Raw genomic sequence first — 25,430 nt, 5'->3', positions numbered from 1 at the left:
GCCATCCCTGTGGGGAGGATCTATTAACAGGGATTCTCTATGTCCTAGTAGAGAGGAGAGGATAGAAATTGCTAAAGTACAGGCAGGAGCTGAAGAGAAACAGTGAAATGAAAGAGTCTCTTCAATTATTTATCCAAAATATTGAGAAATTTTAAAAGGGTTGGTTTTCAAATGCTAGAAGTCTAAATACTAAGATGGATGAACTTGAGTGCCTGGTGTTAAATGAGGATATTGACATAACAGGCATTACAGAAACTTGTGGAATGATGATAATCAACGGGATAAGGTAATAACTGGGGATAAATATATATAGGAATGACAGAGTAGGTCATGCTGGTGGGAGAGTGACAATTCATATGAAAGAAAGCATAGAGTCAAATATGGTAAAAATCTTAAATGAATCAAACTGCACCATAGAGTCTCTATGGACAGAAATTCCAGGTTTGAATAATAAGAGTAGAAATTTATTACCAACCACCTGACCAGAATGGTGATGGTGACTGTGAAATGCTCAGGGAGATTAGAGAGGCTATAAAAATAGAACAGGAGGACTTGTGGCACCTTAGAGACTAACCAATTTATTTGAGCATAAGCTTTCGTGGGCTACAGCCCACTTCACTGGATGTATAGAATGGAACATATAGTATATTAGTATATGTTTCTTACTGTATGTTCCATTCTATGCATCCAACGAAGTGAGCTGTAGCCCACGAAAGCTTATGCTCAAATAAATTGGTTAGTCGCTAAGGTGCCGCAAGTCCTCCTGTTCTTTTTGCTGATACAGACTAACAGGGCTGCTACTCTGAAACTTGTCATTATAAAAATAGAAAACTCCATAATGGGGGATTTCAACTATCCCCATATTGACTGGGTACATGTCACCCCAGAACAGGATGCAGTGATAAAGTTTTTAGATACCATCAGTGACTGCTTCTTGGAGCAGCTAGTCCTGGAACCCACAAGAGGAGAGGCAATTCTTGATTTACTCCTAAGTGGAGCACAGGATCTGGTTCAAGAGGTGAATATAGCTGAATCACTTGGTAATAGTGACTATAATGTAATTAATTTTAATATCCTTGCAGGGGAGAAAATACAAAAGAAGCCTACCACAGCAGCATTTAATTCAGACTGGGGAACAACACAAAAACAAGTAAACTAGATAAACGGAAGTTAAAAGGAACAATCACAAGAGTGAAATGCCTGGAAGCTTCATGGAAACTTTTTAAAAACACCATAATAGAGGCTCAAATTAAGAAAAAATAATAATAAGAGAACCAAAAAATGCCACCATGGCTAAACAACACAGTAAAAGAGGCAGACAAAAAAAGCATCCTTTAAAAATTAGAAGTCAAATCCTACTGAGGAAAATAATGTAAAAAGGAGCATAAATTTTGGCAAATCAAGTGTAAAAGTATAAACAGCCAGGCCAAAAGAGAATTAGCAGAGCAACTAGCAAAAAATTCAAAAACTAACAGAATTTTTTTAAAGTTTGTTAAAAGCAGGAAGCCTGCCAAACAATCAGTGGGGCCACTGAATGATCAAGGTGCTAAAGGAGCACTCAAAGAAGACTAGACCATTGCGTAAATGAATTTTTGCATCGGTCTTCATTGCAGAGGATGTGAGGGAGATTCCCACACCTGAGCCATTCTTTTTAGGTGACAAATCTAAGGAATTGTGCCTCTTTGAGGTGTTAATAGAGGTGGTTTTGGAACAAATTGATAAATTAAACAGTAATAAGTCACTAGGACCAAATGGTATTCACCAAAAGTTCTGAAGGAACTCAAATGTGAAATTGCAGAACTACTAAATGTGGCATGTAAACTATCAGTTAAATCAGCTTCTGTACCAGATGACTGGAGGATAGCTAATGTGATGATAAATTTCTTAAAGGGCTCCAAAGACGATCCTGCCAATTACAGGCCAATACGCCTAACTTTCAGCACTAGCCAAGCTGGTTGAACTATAGTAAGGAGCAGAATTATCAGATACAAAGATTAATACGATTTGTTGCAGAAAAGTCAACACTGCTTTTGTAAAGGGCAATCATGCCTCACCAATTTAATAGAATTCTTTGAGGGGGTCAACAAGCATGTGGAGAAGGGGGATCCAGTGGATATAGTGTACTTGGAGTTTCAGAAAGCCTTTGACAAGGTCCTGCACCAAAGGCTCTTTGCTTAGGCAAAGTAAGCAGTCATGGGATAAGAGAGAAGGTCCTCTCATGGATCAATAATTGGTAAAAAGATAGGAAACAAAGGATAGGAATAAACGATCAGTTTTCAGAATGGAGAGAGGTAAATAGTGGTGTCTCCCAGACCATGGTGTTCAACATATTCATAAATGATCTGGAAAAAGGGGTAAACAGGTGGCAAAGTTTGTAGGCAATACAAAATTACTCACGATAGTTAACTCCAAAGCAGAATGTGAAGAGTTACAAAGGGATCTCACAAAATTGGGTGACTGACCAAATGCCTCTAGAAAACCCAGTTTGAACCAAGAAATGCAAACTACCTCAAGGGGTTGTCTTAGCAACTCACATTAATCATCCCCACACTGTTTTTAATTCCTGGAGGAGCTGTAGTAACTACCCCAATGGAGTAGAACACAATCATACTGAAACTATTCCTAGATTGATTGCATTGGTCCCCAAAGATACCGCATGCGGTTGGAATATCTGACACAGTAATTATTTCCATTTGTACAACACTAACAGTAAGCCACTAAAACGGAGCTAAAAAAACCGAGGTGTACTTGTGGCACCTTAGAGACTAAAGGAGTCCTCATTGTTTTTGCTGATACAGACTAACACGGCTACCACTCTGAAACTGAGCTGTGAATGACTGATAAGGCAGAGGGGACTTGCAGCACATAGGGTGCCTAAAACATTTAGATCTGCAGGCTGCTGCACACATACCCCCAGTGGCTACAGGACTGAGCAAGCCTGGTGTGTAGGAACCTGCACAGGCAATTCTGGAGGGGAAAAAATCATGTCTAAAGTTGAGCAAGAAATGTTTAATCAACAAGGGAATGGCAGCGAAAACGATATTGCAGCTAGTACCTGGGTCATGGCACCTATGATTTTTCGAGCCTCCTGGTAGAGCTTCTCTCCATCCCACTGTGGATTTAATTTCTTCAACTTGGTAGCCAAGCGATTGTGCTCCCGCACAAAGAGAGTGTGTATAGCTGTAAGTCCCAGATTTTCAGTTGCTCGTGCATCACCTAAAATATAAAAATACAGTATAATTTTATATTTTATTCAGCTGAGGAACTGTTTTTAATTTGCCATATTAGACTCCTGCATTGTAAGGTGGGCTGCTAGCAATTCCCTGTAGCCACAGCTGGTAGTGCTGTCTAAAGTTAAGATTGCCCAAGATTTCCATGGTAATACCCTGTTTTCAGTTCCTTATAATTTTGCCAAACTTTAACCATTCAGGCTGAAATTTCCCATGCCAGGTGTCTTCCCCAGGCTGATTGTTTTCCTGAAATTTTCAGCAAAATTAGTTTAGCTGTTTCTGAGAATGGGGCTATGGAATTAATGTTATTTTGACCATGTTAAAATGTTCTTACCACTGTTTTGTTGAGGATCTCCAGCACCTCCATGCTGTGGAGCAGGGACTGGAAATTTGGTAGAGGGCTGGCCCTAGTGTAAGGGGTGTAATTTTGCCATTCCCATAAAAACCGCACAAATTTGGCCAAGCTACAAACCTCTGAAAAATCTCAGTTTGCAGGCAGAAAAAAATCTTCAAAGATTGTGTCTGCACTGAGCATGGTCCATCCCTTCACATGGTGAATGAACTGCACATGCACATTCCCACAGAGCGACGTAGCATGCTCCTGCCCAGGGCAGCTGGTGCCAAGCAGGATTTTTCCTGCAATTAATTCTCTTGGCTGCCGGGGGGTTCTGTGCTGCTGTGCACCAGAACTGGGAGCAAAGAGACTGTTTCTCTTGCACTCTCAATACCACCGCACTAGCACCTAGAATGCATGGGGGGAGGGGCAATATCACTCTAGTGCAAAGGTGGAAGAGCGGGGGGAGGAGGCAGGGGTATGCTGGGGTGATAGGAGCTGAGGGGAACAGGAATGAGAGCTGGAGGTTGGAACAGAAGCAGAGTGGGAGAGGGACAGGATCTGGGAGGTGAGGGAATAGGAGCAGAGGGGGGCAGGGGCAGAAGGGTCTATAACCACTAGATCACACTGCTCTCCAGAACCTGTAATTGAACCCAGGATTCCTGCATCCCAACCCTCCTCTGCTGTCAGCAAACAGCTATGAATTCTATTAGCAAAATGGCTCTTCTCCTGTAATGGCTGGTCCCCATAAAGGATACCAATCTACTAGTGCTACCAGTTACTCAATTAGCTTAAATGGTAGAGATCTTTGTTGTGGATTGAAATCTTCAGATCCTGCATATAACCCATGTGGGGTGGGAGCAAGATGATTCCACCTGTTGGACTTTCTATTTTTTTTTACTTTGCTTTTCTGAAAAACAAAACAAAAAACACCAGGCAACCTTAATTCAGCCCTTCTCCCCCACCCGCATTGTGTGTGTGCACATTACAATAGTTTTTAATGACATGTTCTCGTATAATTCCGGCAGTCCCCTGTCTCATTCAGTGAAGAGTATTGACAACACTCAAGGAATGGGTCACAGTTGCATAATGAAGGAGTCTATTGTCTGTAGGACCCCTGCCTCCTTTGTTACAGAAGTTAGAAGATATGTAGTGTATGAGGCAGAGGGTTTTAGAAAGTTAAAGGATGATCTCATGATTTAAGCAGTTAAATGCTAGCTGAGAGAATTGGATTTCATTCCTGCCTCTGCCAGAGTTCCCATGTGAGTCTAGGCAAGTCACTTACACCCAGCTTCTCAGAGGTAGTCACTGATCAAAGACAAACTCTAATGTAGAATTCCCCCATGTTGGATGTAACACTTTTTGAACTAGGAAATTGTCATCTACAATATTTAGAAATTCAGAGGATGTTTTAGTACTGAGAGACCATTCACAGAGAGTTCATTGCTGATCAAAGGTTCAGAGCCATGAACACAGGCAGCCAAATAGGGGATTTCCAAGGAAAGAGCTGCGGAGTAGGTGATTGGAAGTATGCAGTCATGGGGCTAGGTGAGAGGTGCATTTGGTCAATCTGTTGTTTGATTGATGGGTTGTTCACTGTTACAGCTGTGCTGCGGGTAACCTATGTGGACCACTCAGTTTCCAAGTTGCAGGCAGGAGACAAGTAGCAGAGTCAGGGTCAAGCCGGCTTAGGATACCAGGGTCAGGCACCAGCTACAGACAGGAGACAAGCCGTGGAGTCAGAGATTAATCGAGGTCAGAAGCCAGGGTCTGGGGTTCAAAGCAAAGCAAGGCTGGCACAGACACAAGCAGACAGTCTGCAGGAGTTTTGCCTGGGAGTTTGCCTAGGGGGAGCTCCCACAGAGTTTTTGCCTTTCAGGCTTATGTGAGCGGTAATTACAACATCTGAAGAGACTCTTAGAAGGAAGACAATATGGATAGTGAGAGATCAGCTGTTGTGACCTGCACAGGATGTGCCATGCTGGTCTTTCTCCCAGAGGATAGAAACGATTTCATCTGTACAAAGTGCAAGCTGGTCTCCATATTGGAAGAGAAGGTTAAAGGACTAGGGACCCAAGTATCAACCCTGCATTGTATCAGAGAAAATGAAGACTTTCCGGATAGAAGTCAGCATTTGATACTGCAGACACAGCATGCAGAAGAATCAGAGAGAGCAGTGCAGAACGGGGAAGAAAATTGGCAGCATATGACCTCCAGAAGAAGAAAGAGGAGAACCCATGTACCCCCAATGCAGATAGAGATAAGAAACTGTTTTCAGGCTCTCTGCACAGGTGCTATGGCAGACTACTGGTTTGGAAGAGTCATCTGAAGGAAGGAATCAAAAGGAGACCCCATTGACCAGAAGGCATGGGATGCACTAGGGATGGGAGTTCCATGACCACCACTCCCAAGAGAATGAGATGGCTGGTGGTGGTTGGGGACTCCCTAAGGGGGATGGAGTCATCCATCTGCCATCCAGACCGGGAAACTTGAGAAGTGTGCTGCTTGCCTGGAGCTAGAATTCAGGATGTGACAGAGTGTCTGCCGAGACTGATCAAGCCCTCAGACCACTACCCCTTCCTACTTCTCCATGTGGGCACCAATGATACTGCCAAGAATGATCTTGAGCAGGTCACTGCAGACTATGTGGCTCTGCGGAGAAGGATAAAGGAGTTTGAGGTGCAAGTCATGTTCTCATCCATCCTCCCTGTTGAAGGAAAAGGCCCAGGAAGGGACCATCGAATTGTGGAGGTAAATGAGTGGTTACTCAGATGGTGTCGGAGAGAGGGCTTTGGATTCTTCAACCATGGGATGTTGTTCCAGGAAGAAGGATTGCTAGGAAGAGATGGGGTCCACCTAACAAAGAGAGGGAAGAGCATCTTTGCAGGTCGGCTTGCTAACTTAGTAAGGAGGGCTTTAAACTATGTTTGCCGGGGGATGGAGACCTAAGCCCTGAGGTAAGTGGGGAAGTGGGATAGTGGGAGGAAACACAAGGGGGAGGGTACAACAGGGGAGGCCTCCTGATTCACTTTGAGAAAGCAGGGCAATCAGCTAGTTATCTTAGGTGCCTGTACACGAATGCAAGAAGCCTGGGAAACAAGCAGAAAGAATTGGAAGTCCTGGCACAGTCAAGGAACTACGATGTGATTGGAATAACAGAGACTTGATGGGGTAACTCACATGACTGCAGCACTGTCATGGATGGGTATAAACTATTCAGGAAGGACAGGGGAGAAAAGATGGGGGAGTTGCACTGTATGTAAGAGAGTGGTATGATTGCTCAGAGCTCCAGTATGAAACTGGAGAAAAGCCTGTTGAGAGACTTTGGGTTAAGTTTAGAGGCGAGAGCAACAAGGGTGATGTCATGGTGGGCATCTGCTATAGACCACCAGACCTGGAGGATGAGGTAGATGAGGCTTTCTTCAGACAACTAACAGAAGTTTCCAGATCACAGTCCCTGGTTCTCATGGGGGACTTCAATCACCCTGATATCTGCTGGGAGAGCAATACAGCAGTACACAGACAGTCCGGGAAGTTTTTGGAGAGTGTTGGGGACAACTTTCTGGTGCAAGTGCTGGAGGAACTGTGCTCCTCTTGATCTACTGCTCACAAACAGGGAAGAACTGGTAGGGGAAGTGGAAGTGAGTGGGAACCTGCGCAGTAGTGACCATGAGATAGTCGAGTTCAGGATACTGACAAAAGGAAGAAAGGAGAGCAGCAGAATATGGACCCTAGACTTCAGAAAAGCAGACTTTGACTCCCTCAGGGAACTGATGGGGAGGATCCCCGGGGAGGCTAATATGAGTGGGAAAGGAGTCCAGGAGAGCTGGCTGTATTTTAAAGAAGCCTTATTGAGGGCACAGGAACAAACCATCCCGATGTGCAGAAAGAATAGCAAATATGGCAGGTGACCAGGTTGGCTTAACAGAGAAACCTCTGGTGAGCTTAAACACAAAAAGGAAGCTTACAAGAAGTTGAAACTTGGACAGAGGACTAGGATGGAGTATAAAAATATTGCTCGAGCATGCAGGGGTGTAATCAGGAAGGCCAAAGCACAATTGAAGTTGCAGCTAGAAAGGGATGTGAGGGTAACAAGAAGGGTTTCTACAGGTATGTTATCAACAAGAAGGTCAGGGAAAGTGTGGGACCCTTACTAAATGGGGGAGACAACCTAGTGACAGATGATGTGGAAAAGCTGAAGTACTCAATGCTTTTTTTGCCTCGGTCTTCACAGACAAAGGCAGCTCCCAGACTGCTGCACTAGGCAGCATAGTATGGGGAGGAGGTGAGCAGCCTTCAGAGGTGAAAGAACAGGTTAAGAACTATTTAGGAAAGCTGGACATGCACAAGTCCATGAGGCCGGATGCAATGCTTCCAAGGGTGCTGAAGGAGTTGGCTGTTGTGATTGCAGAGCCACTGGCCATTATCTTTGAAAACTCATGCTGATTGGGGGAGGTCCCAGACGACTGGAAAAAGGTGAATATAGTGCCCATCTTTTAAAAAGGGAAGAAGGAGAATCCAGGGAACTATAGCCTGGTCTGTCTCACCTCAGTCCCTGGAAAAATCATGGAGCAGGCCCTCAAGGAATCCATTTTGAAACACTTGGAGGAGAGGAAGGTAATCAGGAACAGTCAACATGGATTCACCAAGGGCAAGTCATGCCTGACCAACCTGATTGCCTTCTATGATGAGATAACTGGCTCTGTGGAGATGGGAAAAGTGGTGGATGATATACCTTGACTTTAGCAAAGCTTTTGGTACGGTCTCACACAGTACTCTTGTCAGCAAGTTAAAAAAGTATGGATTGGATCAATGGACTATAGGGTGGATAGAAAGATGGCTAGATCGTCAGGCTTAATGGGTAGTGATCAACGGCTCAATGTCTAGTTGGCAGCCGGTGTCAAGTGGAGTGCCCCAGGGGTCGGTCCTGGGGCCGGTTTTGTTCAACATCTTCATTAATGATCTGGATAATGGAATGGTTTGCACCCTCAGCAAGTTCACATATAACAGTAAGCTGGGGGGTAGGAATAGGGTCCAGAGTGACCTAGGCAAATTGGAGGAATTGGGCCAAAAGAAATCTGATGAGGTCCAACAAGGACAAGTGCAGAGTCCTACACTTAGGATGGAAGAATCCCATGCACCGCTAAAGGCTGGGGACAGACTAGCTAAGCTGCAGAAAAGGACCTAGGGATTACAGTGAACGAGAAGCTGGATATGAGTCAACAGTGTGCCCTTGTTGCTAAGAAAGCAAATGGCATATTGGGCTGCATTAGTAGGGGCATTGCCAACAAATCGAGGGAAGTGATTATTCCCCTCTATTCAGCACTGGTGAGGCCACATCTGGAGTATTGCATCCAGTTTTGCATCCCCCACGAGAGAAACGCTATGGACAAATTGGAGCGAGTCCAGTGCAGGGCAACAAAAATGAATAGGGGTTGTGGAGGAAAAAATCAGTGGACCCAAGTAGGCCTAAACTTCCCAAGAAGGCCTAAAACTTGGTCAAGCTAACTGTGTATATGAAGCATAAGAAGAGAGTGAGGAAAATTCCATTGTAAGGCAATTGCAAACAGCACAGTTTAAGAAATGTAACCGTTAACCGCAAAGGAAACACCTGTCAATAACAGGAAAAGCTTGTTTTTGCTAAACTCCAAGTAAGGCAAAGCTACTGTTAAAGCTTGCAGTATATGCCAAATAAGGAAAATGCTGTTAAAGGAAGTGGGTTTGACAAATTGTGGTTTTCAGCAATGTAAGCTCCTGTATTTTCTGTTTATGCCAGGGCAGCTCTGGCTGACTCTCCCTGTACGTGCATGCTTGAATAAAGGAACGTCAGGTTTGTTCTGATCCAAACACAACGTGTGGTTAATTTTTCCACGACATGGTCTTGGGCACATGACTTATGAGGAGAGGCTGAGGGAACTGGGATTATTTAGTCTCCAGAAGAGAAGAATGAGGAGGGATTTGATAGTAGCCTTCAACTACCTGAAGGGGGGTTCCAAAGAGGATGGAGCTCGGCTGTTCTCAGTGGTGGCAGATGACAGAACAAGGAGCAATGGTCTCAAGTTACAGTGAGGAAGGTCTAGGTTGGATATTAGGAAAAACTAGTTCACTAGGAGGGTGGTGAAGCACTTGAATGGGTTACCTAGGGAGGTGGTGGGATCTCCATCCTTAAGAGATTTTAAGGCTCAGCTTGACAAAGCCCTGGCTGGGATGGTTTAGTTGGGGTTGGTCCTGCTTTGAGCAGGGGGTTGAACTAGATGACCTCCTGAGGTCTCTTCAAACCCTAATCTTCTATGATTCTATGATTCAGACACCTCCTGTGATGGCTTCCTGGTTTATCTATCGACATGAGCCCATGAGTGGACTGTGGCATTTTGGGCAGTGCTTCCTGCCATGGCTAGCTTCACAGGATGTCCCATCAGAAGCCTGGGGTGAGCTTCTAATGGGGATGTGGAAGTGTCAGCAGCCCAGAACCTCACGGATTCTAGTCCTGCAGGTTCTTACAGTTGTGTGTGTGTGGGTTGTGTAGTGAGGCAATGGGCCCTTCAGTAAGCAGCTGAGACAGGTCTGTTGGTTGGTGTCAGCAACACTGTTTGAAGTCTCTAAGAGAGTAGAGCTGAGCAAGGAGGCTTAGAGTTTGTTGATATGGAGATTTCAGAGTAGCAGCTGTGTTAGTCTGTATCTGCAAAAGGAAAAGGAGTACTTGTGGCACTGTGGCCACTGCATGCATCCGATGAAGTGAGCTGTAGCTCACAAAAGCTTATGCTCAAATTTGTTAGTCTCTAAGATGCCACAAGTCCTCCTGTTCTTTTTGTTTATGTGAAGAGTTAGCGTGCAGGAAGTGGGGATGTCAACGTACAGTGCTCTAGTCTGCTGCACGTTAACTGGCTGTGTGGGTCACAGAGTATTTAATGCAGGGTCCATGCCGCTGGTTAGTGTGCGGCATGGTACGGCACTTTAGATTTACACCCCAGATTAGTGCGCACTAAATCTCTGTATAAACCTGCCCTTAGTATAGAAAGTCAGTGGTTTGGCAAAGTAGATGAGAGATAAAAAGGAACCGATCACCAAACTGAAAATTAGTGGTAGCTTAGGTACAAGCGATAAGGAGTTGATCACATTTGTAATGTACAAATAGAATAAATGCCAAACCAGTAATATGCTTTAAAAACACCAATTTCACAAATCTGAAAATATTCATGAGTCAAATCAGCTGGGAGGAAGAATTTAAAGAGAAAAATGTGACTGTTCCTGCATATCCAGTCCACTGTTTTAGAGGAAAATGGCTTACTATTGCTTCCACATAGTGCGGTCACTCTTCCATGTCACTGGTACTGCTCTATGCTGAAGTACAAACCCTGGAACAAACCCTGCTGTTGATGATGTGAGAGAAGGGGTGATACAGTTGGTTGCACATGACAGAATTTTTTTGTTTGTCTTTTTTTAAAAAAAAAACAACAACAAATCTTATTGGAAAACCAATTTTTTTTCATGGTAAATTCCATCGGAAAAGTGACCATTTGACATTTTTTGACCAAAAAATGGTGGGTTTTCTGTGGGAAATTTCCTTTTGACTAGAATTTTTCATTTAGTTTTGTAATGACATTTTAAAATGAAAAAATGGTTTGGCTTAAAGTGTCATTTTGGTTTTTGGAAACCAAAACATTTCCGTTTCCATTTTCAGTTTTGTCATTTTCATGTTTCCCCCCATTTTTTCTTACACAATACTTTTACACAATAGTTTCTGATGTCTCATTATGTTTGTCTCAGGGACTGCTAAGTTTCTCTGCAGCTCACTTCAGAAAATTAATTGTGCTCCAGGCACACGACTTACCTGCTTTAAAACAGGGGATATTCATGATCTTGTTTGTGAATAAACAGAGGCTTTGGGAATTGTTCTCAAAGGGCAGTAATCCCAACCCTGCATCCGTAAAGTTCTGGTTCAGCGCCATCAAACCAAGCTGGTTTGTCTGATTCCTAAGACTCTTAGCTAGAGGTACTTCACTGCCATACACCATGCTGGCATCCATGAATGAGGTGATTGCATTGATCTGCTCGTGCATAAATGTTTTGGCATTGCACACTGGAGCTGTACGGACAAATGGCATACAAGTATTTGGATCCTTAATTCGTGGATCATTAGGGGGAATCTGTAGAAAACAAAAGAGAATTACTCCCAATTTAAAGTGTTGATGTGTTGATAAAGATTGGATTTTTTAAAAAGATATTCCCGAGTTCAAACGGAATTATTCTACGGAAGATCTGTGGCCTGTGTTATACAGGAGGCCAGACTAGATGATCACAATACCGCCTGGCCTCAGAATCTATGAATCTAGGAATGTTCCAAAGGCATTATCTATTCTTATTATCTATTAAAATAGCGACAGGGGAATTCACAGATTGGACGAGACTCATGGTACATCTAGTCCAATGTCCTATCTGACAGTGTCCAGTAGCAGACAATTAAGAGGAAGGTGACATAAAACCCCACAGCAGGCAGTCATGAGATAATCTGCCCCCATGAAGGTCTAATCCTAATCCAGTGGTTCTCAAACTGTGGGTCAGGACCCCAAAGTGGGTCATGACCCGTTTTAATGGGGTCACCCAGGCTGGCGTTAGACTGGCTGGAGCGCAGGGCCAAAGCCAAAGCTTGAGCCCCACCACCCAAGGCTCAGGCTTCGGCTTCAGATCCAGGCAGTGGGGCTCAGGTTACAGACCCCCTGCCCAGGGATGATTCCTTGGATTTTGGCTTTGGCCCTGTCAGGGTTCCTTCCCCACTCTGAACTCTGGGGTACAGATGTGGGGGCCTGCATGAAAGACCCCCTAAGCTTATTCTTACCAGCTTAGGTTAAAACTTCCCCAAGGCACAGATTCCTTTCTTGCCTTGCGATCGCTGCCACCAACAAGTGATTTAACAAACAATCAGGGAAAGGACCACTTGGAGTCCTATTCCCCCAAAATAGTCCCCCAAGCCTACACCCCCTTTCCTGGGAAAGGCTTGAGCATATATCCTCACCAATTGGTTACAAAGGGACTACAGACCCAAACCCCTGGGTCTTAGAACAATGGAAAAATCAGTCAGGTTCTTAAAAAGAAGGATTTTATTTAAAGAGAAAAAGGTAAAAGAATCACCTCGGTAAACTTGGGCTGGTAGTTAACCTACAGAGTAGCAGAAAATTCAAAGAGCACAGAGGAACCCCCTCTAGCCTTAGTTTCAAAGTTACAACAAAACAGGGATAAACCTCCCTCTAGCAAAGGGAAAATTCACAAGTTGAGAAAACAAAGATAAACTAATATGCTTTGCCTGGCTGTTACTTACAAGTTTGAAATATGAGAGACTTGTTGAGAAAGATTTGGAGAACATGGATTGATGTCCGGTCCCTCTTAGTCCCAAGAGCCAGTGGCCACAGAAACAAAGAAGCCAAAACAAAACCTTTCCCCCCCGCCAGATTTGAAAGTATCTTTTGTCCCCATTGGTTCCTGTGGTCAGGTGCCAACCAGGTTACTTGAGCTTCTTAACCCCTTACAGGTCAGGAGGAATTTAGGCTACCCCTATGGTTATGACAGGCCCCTGCCCAGGACAGCGGGGCTTGGGTGGGCTCAGGCTTCCGTCCCTCCTCCTGGGGTCCTGTAGTAATTTTTGTTGTCAGAAAGGGGTCGCGGTGCAATGAAGTTTGAGAACTCCTGTCCTAATCCCTAATAGTCAGAGATCAGTTTAAAACCTGAAGTAGAATTTTTATAACCCTGACAAAAATTGTATTAGTATTAGCTATTCTGACTCTGGCTGCTCTTGTTATCCACAGAAATGTCCAGTCTCTCTTTGAATCTTGCCAAATTCATCATCTAGTATCAGTCAGTTCCAAAGTCTAATTACGTGTTGTGTGTGAAAGTATTTCCTTTGAGCAGTTTTGAATTTGCCCCCTTCCAGTTTCAATGGCTGTCTCCTAGTTCTTGTGTTATGAGGCAGGGAGAACAGGAGCTCCCAATCTTCCTTCTTCAGATCATTTATTCTTTCATTTGGTCCCTCTCGAAGCTGAACAATCCCAGTTTTTTCAATCTCTTGCCACGTCATGCATCCGATGAAGTGAGCTGTAGCTCACAAAAGCTTATGCTCAAATAAATTTGTTAGTCTCTAAGGTGCCACAAGTCCTCCTTTTATTTTTGTGAATACAGACTAACACGGCTGCTACTCTGAAACCTGTCACAGGAGAGTTTTTCCAGGCCCTGATCATCCTTGTCACCTTTCTCTGAACCCCTTCTAATTCTGCAATATCTTTTTCAAAATATAGTGATCTTTATGAATCGTAACATCATGTTTCCTTTTTTGACCACAGCTGCATTATGGAGCAGAGGTTTTCATTGAAATGTCCACAGTGATGCCCGAGTTCTTTTCCTGATTTATAAAAATATTACATACAACCCTACTCTCAAACAACCCAATTAAACAAAAAACCCAACTATGTTTAAAGAATATTATTTAGATCACAAAGTCAAGCACTCAAAAGTTAGGAAATGACAAATTTTATGGCTGCTCTTTACTCTACCTTTTGTGTGTCCATTCTGTGCACTAAACGAATCCTAGAAAAAATAGTATTTTATCACATAATAAAAGACTGTAGCATGATCACTATGTGCCAGGGGACAGAGTAAAGGCTGCATGGACAACCTGAATTCTGGTATTTTTAAACTTTGGATTGCTTGACTTTGCAGTCTAAATAGTGTTCATTTAATGTAGTTTTTATGCAAGTAATTCCCTGTCTTCTTTGCCTTGGGGAAGGTGGTGGGTGCAGCATCCCAGTCTGTCTCTCCCCACAATCCCCTTTTTCAGCTGATAGACATTTGCAGTACGGTGGCGACTGTTTCTTTGGCAGCAGTGTGGGCCCCGCCTTCGCATGTGCTGTTCAGTTACTTTTTCAGCAGGCTACCAACATTTTTCTGAAGAATGAAAGTGACAGAGGGGAAATGGCCATTTTTTCAACTATTTATTGTGTAAGCAGTGTCAGGATGAGCTCCACCCTGACATCTGGTGGTGAGGTGTGGCAAGTTGTGGAAAAGAACTTCAGGGGCTGATCTCATTTGCATAGGCACACCCACCCCGCCTAGAATGAGGCCACAGCTGCCTAAATGGTCACTTTGGCTGCTGTGGGATCCCCAGTGTCTCTGTTATTGGGGCAGTAAGAATAAATTGTTATTACCCTGATTATGGGAACTGTGCTTGGAACTGTACTTGGCCTTTTGTTATGATGGAGGGACTCACTGTCAACTAAGTAGCACTCGCTAAGCAAGGGTCATGGGTTCCAAAACTCTGTGAATGGAAAGAGGCTGGGGACAAGTATTGATGCTTGGTGGTATGGGCCCCTTGGTAAGGGCCTTGCATGCTAATTGCACTTCCTCCTCTCTCCACTGTGGAATATCAGAGCTAATTGTGATTCCATTAGGAGTCTAGTTACAGGCTGCTGAGCTCACTTTGGGTTAATAGTGCACCAGCACTGAGGCTCCCCTACTACAAGCTGAATTCACCAAAGAGCTGAAATCACTGAGCGTTGTGTGAAGTAGTTGGGGAGCCTGAAGATATATGGGGGAGCAGTTTGCGGGACGGCTGGAGTGCCTTGTGGACAGGCTGGTGGAGCAGTTCGTGGGACGGCGGGAGCTGCTGGTGGGATGCGGAGCAGTTTGTGGGACGGCGGGAGCTGCGTGTGGGCCGCAGAATGGAGCTGAGCGAAGGAGTTCGTGGGGCGGTTGGCGGAGCGGAGCGGAGCGAAGGCCTATGGAGCTGTGGGGCGGTCAGCTTCAGATCATGTAAGGTGCCTCTTACCCCCGCCCCCATCTCCACCCAGGTTGGGAGGTAAAGCTCTGTAGATAAACTTTTGAACTCTGGGGCTGCCCTGACCAGGGACAGAGACTTTTGGGTCATTGGACTTTTGGGACTTTGGGTGATTTGGGGTTGCTGGACTCAAGAACAAAAGGGAAAGGACATGCCCCAATTTGCTTGGGGTGGGGTTTTTTGCTCATGGGTTGTGTTAGGAATCCTGTTGGTGGTGTTTCCCCAACATAATGCCACATTGTTTCTCTCTGTTATTAAAAGGCTTTTTGCTACACTCAGACTAGGTGCTTGCGAGAGGGGAAGTATTGCCTCTTGGAGGCGCCCAGCGGGGGAGGTATATATTTGTCCCAGGTCACTGGGTGGGGGCTCGAGCCGGTTTGCATTGTGTTATTGGAATGGATCCCCTAAATATTGAACCCGGCCCTTGTTGCTGCCAACTCTGACAGGCAGAAGGGTTACAATTGTATCTCAGCAAAACGTGAATAGAATTACACAGGGCAATGAACGGGCACTTCTCTGGCTCCAGGGCTTTTGCTGTGCCAAATTTCAAAAGCCAACTGCAAACAGTGGAGCTAGTAGATCATCCCAGAAAAGCTTGCAAGAGTATTTTATGATGGAATTGTGACGGGGTGTGTTGTATCAACCAGGCAAGGTACTAACAAGCTTCAACAGGACTTTATTTTCAAAGTAAAAAGAAAAGGAGTACTTGTGGCACCTTAGAGACTAACCAATTTATTTGAGCATGAGCTCACGAAAGCTCATGCTCAAATAAATTGGTTAGTCTCTAAGGTGGCACAAGTACTCCTTTTCTTTTTGCGAATACAGACTAACACGGCTGCTACTCTGAAACCTTTATTTTCAAAGTGGAAACCTCTTTACCAAGCTGCTGCTGCACCCTCTGTAGCTTTCTCCCAGCCTCTCAACTCCTCCCCCTCCTTCCTGTTTCTTGTCCTTTCAGACTCCCAACAGCCAGTGCTCCCAATTCTAATAATTACAAGAAACATCTAAACACCACAGGGGTGTACAAGCCCCATACTGAGGAACCAAGGGTTAATGAGTAGCCCAGAAGGCCCAGGCCAGCTGCACCTGCGGGGCCTGCTCACAATGGAGGCAGAGCTCGAAAGGGAGCAGCCCAGTTGTGTCAGGGTAGATAAAGAAGGGAGCAGTTCTACGTAGTTAGCTCCTACAGAGAGGCTACAGGAGCTCCCACCACTTGGACCAGACCCATCTGCTGAGCTGCTGGAGGGCCCTGGGGAGACCGGGAGCAGTGGGCTGCGATTGATGGAGAAGAATCTTCGGATCACTGCCAGGGAGAAACCCTATTCAGTGAGTCCATAAGCAGACTCTGCTGTGACTTTGGAGGGGCAGAGGCTGGGGTAGGAAGTGACCCAGGGAGCAGGCTTGGGGGGGTCTGCCCCAGGCTGTGTATCTGACCTGCCAGTCACAGGGCCCCTGAATGAGCAGGGAGGGCCCAGGTTCCCCTACCTCACACCCTGCAAACTCTCGCCACTGGCCTATCATGGCTGCAGACTCTCACCACAAGGGTGATACTGCTGGGTTTGGAAACCAATCCCTGCAGACAGGAGTGTGTTAGGCAACCTAAATATAGGGGTTACTTCCAGCTCCCCTGTAATATATACAATGTTCTAGGTGCTTTAGGCTCTTTCAAGAATTCATGTCTTTGCTCTCTCTATTCTTTCACCATAAAGTCTTTCTGGGTCTAACTTTCTAAACTAGTCTCAGGCTTAGAGCCCTGCAAAGAAGGAAGGGAGTCAAGGTTGTAGTTGTACCTTAATTGGGAAGCAAGGTGGCTCAAAGGTGCAACTGGTCTCACAATGAACTTCTTTATTGTCGATTTTTGTAGTAGTGAAAGGGGCTAAGTCCAAATCGTGGTCAACCCACTGACCCCACTGCACGAAGATGAGAGAGCGCTCCTGGTCTTGCGTGACATTCTCATTGGCTGTGTGAATTATTTCATTTGACACTTTTCGAACCTGCATAGAATCAAAACAAAAACATTTATGATTGAGACACAGTGAACGTGTTTAGCTCCATAGGGGAAGTGCTGTAACTTTAGGGGTAGACCTCAGGAAAGTATCAGACACAACACTTTGTTATGCTGAAAGTCAATTTCTGAACATGAGTGATGAAGTTCAATGAACTGCCAATGATGCAGCCTTCGTCGCCCACTGGAATCTTTAAAGAAGCAGCTTTGTGCTTTCTCCCTTGCTGCCATTCAGCGACTGGGAGAAGCTCCCTGTAAAACACCTGCAAAGCCACTTCACTGTCCTCTGTCAAAAGCCCTCTTCAAACTCTCCTTTGCCATCATGCCTACAAAAAACTAGGTAGCGTTTAGGCAGCTGGTGAGCTGAGACCCTATCCATCATGCTGCCCTGTGATGTTGCATTGTGCTCCCCATCTGTCTGTCTGTGTCCACCTTTTGCCTTGTCTTATATTTAGATTGGAAGATGTTTGTTCTGTTTGCACAGTGCCTAGCACAATGGGGTTCTGACTGATGACTGGGGTCCTAGGCACAACCACAGTACACCGTGATGGTGAGGAGGAAGAGGAGGAAAGCGTTACAGTCTGGTTTTACTCTGAACAGTGACTCTTAAAATGGAACTTCCCTACTCAACCAATCTGCTCCCTGCGTGTATTCAGTCACGTGTGTTGATGCCAGACTGAGATCATCACCCCCCATCTGCACATGAAAGACGCCCTTTGTGAACAGATCTCTTCCCTCTGTGAGGAAGGGAAGCGCTTCTGCCATTGTGGTACTGTGGATGCTCTCCCCTCGACTTCTCCACAGAGCTGAGGGTCAGAGCAGTGGGAGAGAGTGCAAGCTGGATGACCCAGAAGGAGTGGGAGTGCTGGGTTCATTCTGGGCATAGGCACCGACTCCATGGGTGCTCCAATCAGCTCCCGCCACTTCCCCTCAGCGCCTCCCATCCACCAGAAGCCTGGATCAACTCCTCCTCCTCCCTCCCAGCACCTCCCGCACTCCACGATCAGCTATTTCATGGCTTACAGGAGACACTCGGGTGGGGGGGAGCGGGGACAGGGCACACTCAGGGGATGGGGTGGAACTGGGCAGGAAGAGGTGGGACAGGAGTGGAGTGGGGGCAGGAAGAGGTGGGAGTGGGGGCAGGGCCTCGGGTGGAGCAGAGTGGTGGTTTGAGCACCACTGGGGCGTGAAAGAAGCTGGCGACTGTGATTCTGGCATTCCCTCACTTTTGAGGGCTCAACTTTGCAACCTTCTTTTAACAATATTTTCTGGTATAGAATTTCCTAGAATTTAAAGACCCTGAAGAAACACAATTCCATCATGTGCAGCTGTAGTAACCCAGGAGCTTGGGTTAGCAGCAGGATTTGAACATAGATCTCTTATTCTTCAGCTGAAGGAGTTGCTCCTTTAGTTTAGAGCGGTAGTAGGCTATTGTCCTCTGTGTGTATGCAGTGTTGTTGTAGCCGTGTCAGCCCCAGGCTATGAGAGAGACAAGGTGGGTGAGGAATATCATTTATTAGACCGTCAGTTGGTGAGTGAGACAAGCTTTCAAGCTACACAGATTCCTTCCTCAGGTCCTCTGTGTGGACGGACTTCTGGACTGGGCATGACACACATGTTGCCAGTGGGTTATTTGCTTGACAGAAGTAGAATGTCAGGGAGTCTGAAGGGTTTGAACCCAGGATCTCTGAGTATGAAAGCAAGAACATAAACTGTTTGAATGAGAGAATGAGAATGCTTGCTAGTGATGCAATGCATTGACACCATTCTCAGGCCTCAATGGGTCTCAAAGCACCTTAGGAAGGTGGAGATGCAGGAGTAACCCCACCTTACAGACACCAATGCCCGGGGCACAGAACTGGCATATCCATTTGGGGCGAAATTCACCCCATGCAGAGTGCAAGCCCAGGTGCCGACTCTGTGGATGCTCCAGGGCTGGAGCACCTTCTGGAAAAAAGCAGTGGGTGCTCAGCACTCATTCGTGGCTGCTCCTCCCCCACCCCCCAGCACCTCCCATCCCCCACAACCAGCTCTTCAACGGCATGCAGGAGGTGCTGGGGGGAGGGAGCAGAGTGAGGGTGGGGAGCTCAGGGGAGGGGTGGAAGGGGCGGGAAGAGACAGGATGGGGCCTTGGGGGAAGGGGTGGACTTGGGATGGGGCCTGGGGCAGAGCTGGGGTTGAGCAACCCCCCAGAAAATGTTGATCCAATGAGCGCTTTCTTCTCCACAGGAGGGTAACAGGAATGCTATTCGGTGTGCATGAATTCCCTGCACATGCAGCACCTGCCAAGGTATGAAGGTGTGTGGAGCGCTCGAAGCAACACAGCCCAGCACAAGACATATGTACTGCTTAAGCCTCACTTGTGCCCTCAGCATAGACTTAAATGGGGCAGTAGCCTGGCCTGGGCCTCTGCCCAGGGAGCACTTCCCCCAGCCATGGACAGGTCTGAAATATGGGAGTCGTACCAGTGGGAGCGGAAATCCATTGTAAAGTTTTCCTTCAGTTAATCCTCTGGGAAGAGACACTCCATCCTCATACTCCGCCGGGAGCCATCGGGCATATCCGTGATTGGAAGCTCCAAAATAAGAATGCTTCCTGGAACATTAGGAAGAAAAACAAACAAGTAAACTATTTCAGAAAGGACACGCCCTGCAGAGAAGCAGAATTTCTTTTTCTCCTGGGAACCTAAGTTGAATTGCTCGAACGATAGAAAGGAATTGTTTTCGGGTTCAGAGGCAACAGCTATAGTGTGGAAAGACAACCCTCCGAGGCAAAGACTCAAAGTCTCTTAGCGCAGGCTGTGGTTAATACTGAGGTAAAAGGACGAATCCTCATGTTGTTGTTATACTCACATTTGTAATTCAGAATTTAAACCTAAGCTACTAATATAGAATCACAGAATCATAGAATATCAGGTATGGAAGGGACCTCAGGAGGTCATCTAGTCCAACTCCCTGCTCAAAGCAGGACCGATCCCCAATTAAATCATCCCAGCCAGGGCTTTGTCAAGCCTGACCTTAAAAACTTCTAAGGAAGGAGATTCCACCACCTCCCTAGGTAACGCATTCCAGTGTTTCACCACCCTCCTAGTGAAAAAGTTTTTCCTAATATCCAACCTAAACCTCCCCCACTGCTACTTGAGACCATTACTCCTTGTTCTGTCATCAGCTCCCACTGAGAACAGCCTAGATCCATCCTCTTTGGAACACCCTTTCAGGTAGTTGAAAGCAGCTATCAAACCCCCCTCATTCTTCTCTTCTGCAGACTAAACAATCCCAGTTCCCTCAGCCTCTCCTCATAAGTCACGTGTTCCAATCCCCTAATCATTTTTGTTGCCCTCCGCTGGACTCTTTCCAATTTTTCCACATCCTTCTTGTAGCGTGGGGCCCAAAACTGGACACAGTACTCCAGATGAGGCCTCACCAGTGTCGAATAGAGGGGAACGATCACGTCCCTCGATCTGCTGGCAATGCCCCTACTTATACATCCCAAAATGCCATTGGCCTTCTTGGCAACAAGGGCACACTGTTGACTCATATCCAGCTTCTCATCCACTGTCACCCCTAGGTCCTTTTCTGCAGAACTGCTGTCGAGCCATTCGGTCCCTAGTCTGTAGCGGTGCATTGGATTCTTCCATCCTAAGTGCAGGACTCTGCACTTGTCCTTGTTGAACCTCATCAGATTTCTTTTGGCCCAATCCTCCAATTTGTCTAGGGCCCTCTGTATCCTATTCCTACCCGCCAGCATAGCTACCTCTCCTCCCAGTTTAGTGTCATCTGCAAACTTGCTGAGGGTGCAATCCATGCCATCCTCCAGATCATTTATGAAGATATTGAACAAAACCAGCCCGAGGACCGACCCTTGGGGCACTCCACTTGATACCGGCTGCCAACTAGAGATGGAGCCATTGATCACTACCCATTGAGCCCAACAATCTAGCCAGCTTTCTATCCACCTTATAGTCCATTCATCCAGCCCATACTTCTTTAACTTGCTGGCAAGAATACTGTGGGAGACAGTGTCAAAAGCTTTGCTAAAGTCAAGGAACAACACGTCCACTGCTTTCCCTTCATCAACAGAACCAGTTATCTCGTCATAGAAGGCAATTAGATTAGTCCTCCATCACGGCAGTATGAGTGCCTCACAACCCTCAATATACCTGTGCTCACAATGAGAGCTGACCCAAAAATGGGAATCCATTCCCATGGAAAAATGTGTGTTTTTAGAAACGTTTTCATCCCAAGCCAAGACAAAATATCAAAAACATTATTTTTTTCAAGGGAAGGGATTTAAAGAAACTTTCTCTTTTGGGAGAGCTGAAAGGCAATTTTTTGGCTTCCTGGCTGCCTGTGAAATTGAAAAGAGCCTTCCAACCTTGCTGAAGGTGAGGCAAAGAACCCCTGCTCACGTCCCCCACAGCTCCAGGAGCCTGGGGTGTAGAGCACCCAACAGGACTTAGGTGCCTAGATGCCTTTGAAAATCCCACTGGGCACCTCTCTGTATCATTAGGCACCTAAATCCTTTGAAAATCTGGACCCTAACTCCCACTGAAATCATGTAATACACCTAAAATGAACATGTCACCATTAGCCATGTACCTGAAAGGACCATAGATTGGTGTATTTTTACAATACACAAAACTGCAGAATGCTCAGGACATTTTAATGAGAAAAAACTCCTGTGTGAGATAATATTTGTCCATGACAGAGAGTAGTTAGAGCCAGGTGCTAGTCCTGATGGCTACATCCGTCACTAGGGGCCAGATTCCTAATGGTAGTTGTGTGCCTAAAGAGGCAGATAGGCACCTAGTGGGATTTTTCTCAATGGGCATTAGGCACCTAGGTGGTTTGGGAAATCCCACTAGGCACCTATGTGCACCTTAAGATGCTTCAAGACCTTTAAAAATCTGGCCTTAAATTCCATTTTCAAAAGTGACAAAGGTATTTCAGAACTTAAGGGTTAGACTTCCAAAGGTGTTTAGACACCTAACTTTCAATAGGAGTCAGGTGCGTAACTAGTTTAGGTGCTTTGGAAAATTCCATCCACTTAGCTACTGCCTCTTGAATGGAGTATTTACTACACTGATGGAAAAACACCCTCCATTGCTGTAGTAAGTGTCTACACTATAGTGCTAAGGTGGCACTGCTGCAGCGCTGCAGTTGTGTCGCTGCAGTTCTTGCAGTGTAGTCATACCCCTGGAAGAAGTATCTAATGCAGCCTAGGATCTCCTTTCTCTTTTTCTACAACTGCATCACATTGGTGGCTCAGATTTCTTGTGACTGAGTAAAACATCCAGGTCTTTCTCCTCTTCTGTCATTTCCAACTGACCAACCCACAACTTACAGCAGAAATTCTTGTTGTTAGTCCCTGAGTGCATGACCTTGCCCTTTGTACCATTACATTACATTTCATCCCACTGCTATTACTTCAGTCCTCCAGATCATCCAGTGCTTCCTGTGTAATATTCCGATCCTCCTCTGTATAGAAGATGCCACCAAACTTTGTGTCATCCGCAAATGTCATTCAGGCACTTCTACTTTTTTGTGTCAAGGTCATTAATGAAAATATTGAATAAGCTCATTCCCAAGGCTGATCCTTGAGGAACTCCACTGGCAACCTCCCTCCAGACTGATAGTTTCCCTTTCAGCACAACCCATTGTCATCTCCCTTTCAGCCAGTTCCTTACCCACCTCTCAATTCCAGTACCAGTCCCCATCTTCTCTATATCAAAAATAGACTCCAATGAGAGACTGCTGAATTGGAATTAATTTGCAATCTGGATACAATTAACTTAGGCTTGAATAAAAACTGGGAGTGGATGGGTCATTACACAAAGTAAAACTATTTCCCCTTTTTTATTCCCCCCACCCCCCACTGTTCCTCAGACATTCTTGTCAACTGCTGGAAATGGCCCACCTTGATTATCACTACAAAAGGTTCCCCCACCGCCCCCGCTCTCCTGCTGGTAATAGCTCACTTTAAGTGATCACTCTCGTTACAGTCTGTATGGTAACACCCATTGTTTCATGTTTTCTATGTATATAAATCTCCCTACTGTATTTTCCACTGAATGCATCCGATGAAGTGAGCTGTAGCTAATGAAAGTTTATGCTCAAATAAATTTGTTAGTCTCTAAGGTGCCACGAGTCCTCCTCTTCTTTTTGCGGATACAGACTAACACGGCTGCTACTCTGAAATCTATGTTAATAGTTTCCCATGTGGTACTGTGTCTAATATTTTACTGAAGTCCAGATAAATTAGATCTACTGCATTTCACTTATGTAAGAAATCATCCATTTTATCAAAGAGAGATTTCAGATTAGTCTGACATGATCTGCCTTTGTTTGCAGTGTTGTAGCCATGTGGGTCCAATAAAATATATTACCAGTTTGTGTATGGAGGATCTGGAACCTGCTTGTATCATCTGTCAGGGTGAGACACTGATTCAAATCCTGCTTAGTTTTTAGAAATTAGACTGCAAATTTATTTTTCTTTCTCAAGTAACCAACTCTGATCTCTATTCCTGCTACTTATAATCACTTAAAATCTATTTTTTGTACTTAATAAATGTGTTTTATATTTTACCTAAAACAATGTGTTTTGGTTGAAGTGCTTGGGAAATCTCAGCCACAGGTGCCAACTTTCCAAAGGGCCAGGGGGTGCCCAAGCCCCGCCTCTGCCCCAGGCCCTGCCCCCATTTCACCTCCTCCCTCAAGGCCCCACCCCTGCTCCACCCCCACCCTGCCTCTTCCCACCCAGTTCCGCCCCCTCCCCCAAGCGCACCGTGTCCTCACTTCTCCCCCTCCTTCCCAGCTTCCTGCATGCTGTGAAACAGCTGATTGCGGTGGACAGGAGGAGTGGGGAGGGAGGGAGAGGCGTTGATCCACGGGGCTGCCAGCAGGTGGGAGACGCTGGCAGGGGAGCTGATAGGGGCGCTGCCGGTGGGTGCTCAGCACCCACCATTTTTCCCCCGTGTGTGCTCCAGCCCTGGAGCACCCACAGAGTCAGAGCAGCTCAGTTTACAAAGGCTAGTGTGTATCCATTCCACATTGAGGGAGGGCCAAACTGGATAATGAACTTACACTGGTCAGGCTTCTGACTATTGCAAGATGGAACAGTTCTGGGGTGTAAGACTGGGGAGCTGGGAGAAATTGGCTGGAGCCTCCCTACAGATGGTTCATGAGTGGCTGGGAGATCATTCATGTAATACAGCTGGATGTGTCCCTGCCTGTGGATGTCTGTGTAAGTGCAGTGCCTGTCAGAGGTTTCTTGCTTGACATCAGCATCACAGTCTGAAAGGGATACCCCAGGTTGGTGGGACAGAGGGCTCAGTGGTCCCACAGTCCCGGTTGCACCCTGGGGACTCTGTCACACCATCAGTGGTGGGGGTTTAAGAACAAGTTGGACAAACCCCTGTCAGGGATGGTCAAGGTTTATTTGGCCCTACCCCAGCACAGACGGGATGTACTCGATGACCTTTTGAGCTCCCTTCCAGGTCTACATTTCTATGATTTCTTGTATGCTGTCATCTTAGTTTTAGTACCACTTTGAGGTGGTTATTCATCGAGTTACGTGTGGAGCTCTTCCCTACAAGCTTCGCCCTTTGCTTGGAATGCAAAATCCAGATAATTTTTGCACCTTTGACTTAAAGAAATTCCAAACCTCCTTGTGATGGGGTTTACAGACCTCACACCATGGTAAAAGGAATGGTGGAACAGTATTGGGCCAAGAAAGCCCTGCTCCTCAGCAGCTACTGGGCATGCTTGCTATGGAAGACCTGCTTAAAAGGGAGTTCTGGCAGAGAATCATAGAATATCAGTGTTGGAAGGGACCTCAGCAGATCATCTAGTACAACCCCCTGCTCAAAGCAGGACCAATCCCCAATTTTTGCCCAGATCCCTAAATGGCACCCTTGAGGATTGAACTTACAACCCTGGGTTTAGCAGGCCAATGCTCAAACCATTGAGCTATCCCTCCCTCCAGAGGGGTGTGTGCAGGAGACACTGACTACAAGAAGTCAGACAGGCTGCAGCCACTGAG

The 25,430-nt window shown here is 45.9% G+C and overlaps 1 protein-coding gene across 1 annotated transcript in view; it reads right to left on the bottom strand.

The window, feature by feature from the left end:
* Positions 1-25,430, bottom strand: part of LOC142000616 (myeloperoxidase-like) — a 71,196-nt gene that overhangs the window by 20,167 nt on the left and 25,599 nt on the right. Inside the window, exons 6-9 of the mRNA XM_074975027.1 lie at positions 19,856-19,985; positions 17,176-17,379; positions 11,396-11,711; positions 3,056-3,216 (exon numbers count right to left, since the gene is read on the bottom strand). Coding sequence (XP_074831128.1) covers positions 3,056-3,216; positions 11,396-11,711; positions 17,176-17,379; positions 19,856-19,985 — 811 coding nt within the window. The remainder of the gene's footprint in view (positions 1-3,055; positions 3,217-11,395; positions 11,712-17,175; positions 17,380-19,855; positions 19,986-25,430) is intronic.

This window comes from Natator depressus, chromosome 17, assembly GCF_965152275.1.
Source record: "Natator depressus isolate rNatDep1 chromosome 17, rNatDep2.hap1, whole genome shotgun sequence".
NCBI lineage: Eukaryota > Metazoa > Chordata > Testudines > Cheloniidae > Natator > Natator depressus.
This window is presented reverse-complemented; position numbering and strand designations above follow the sequence as displayed.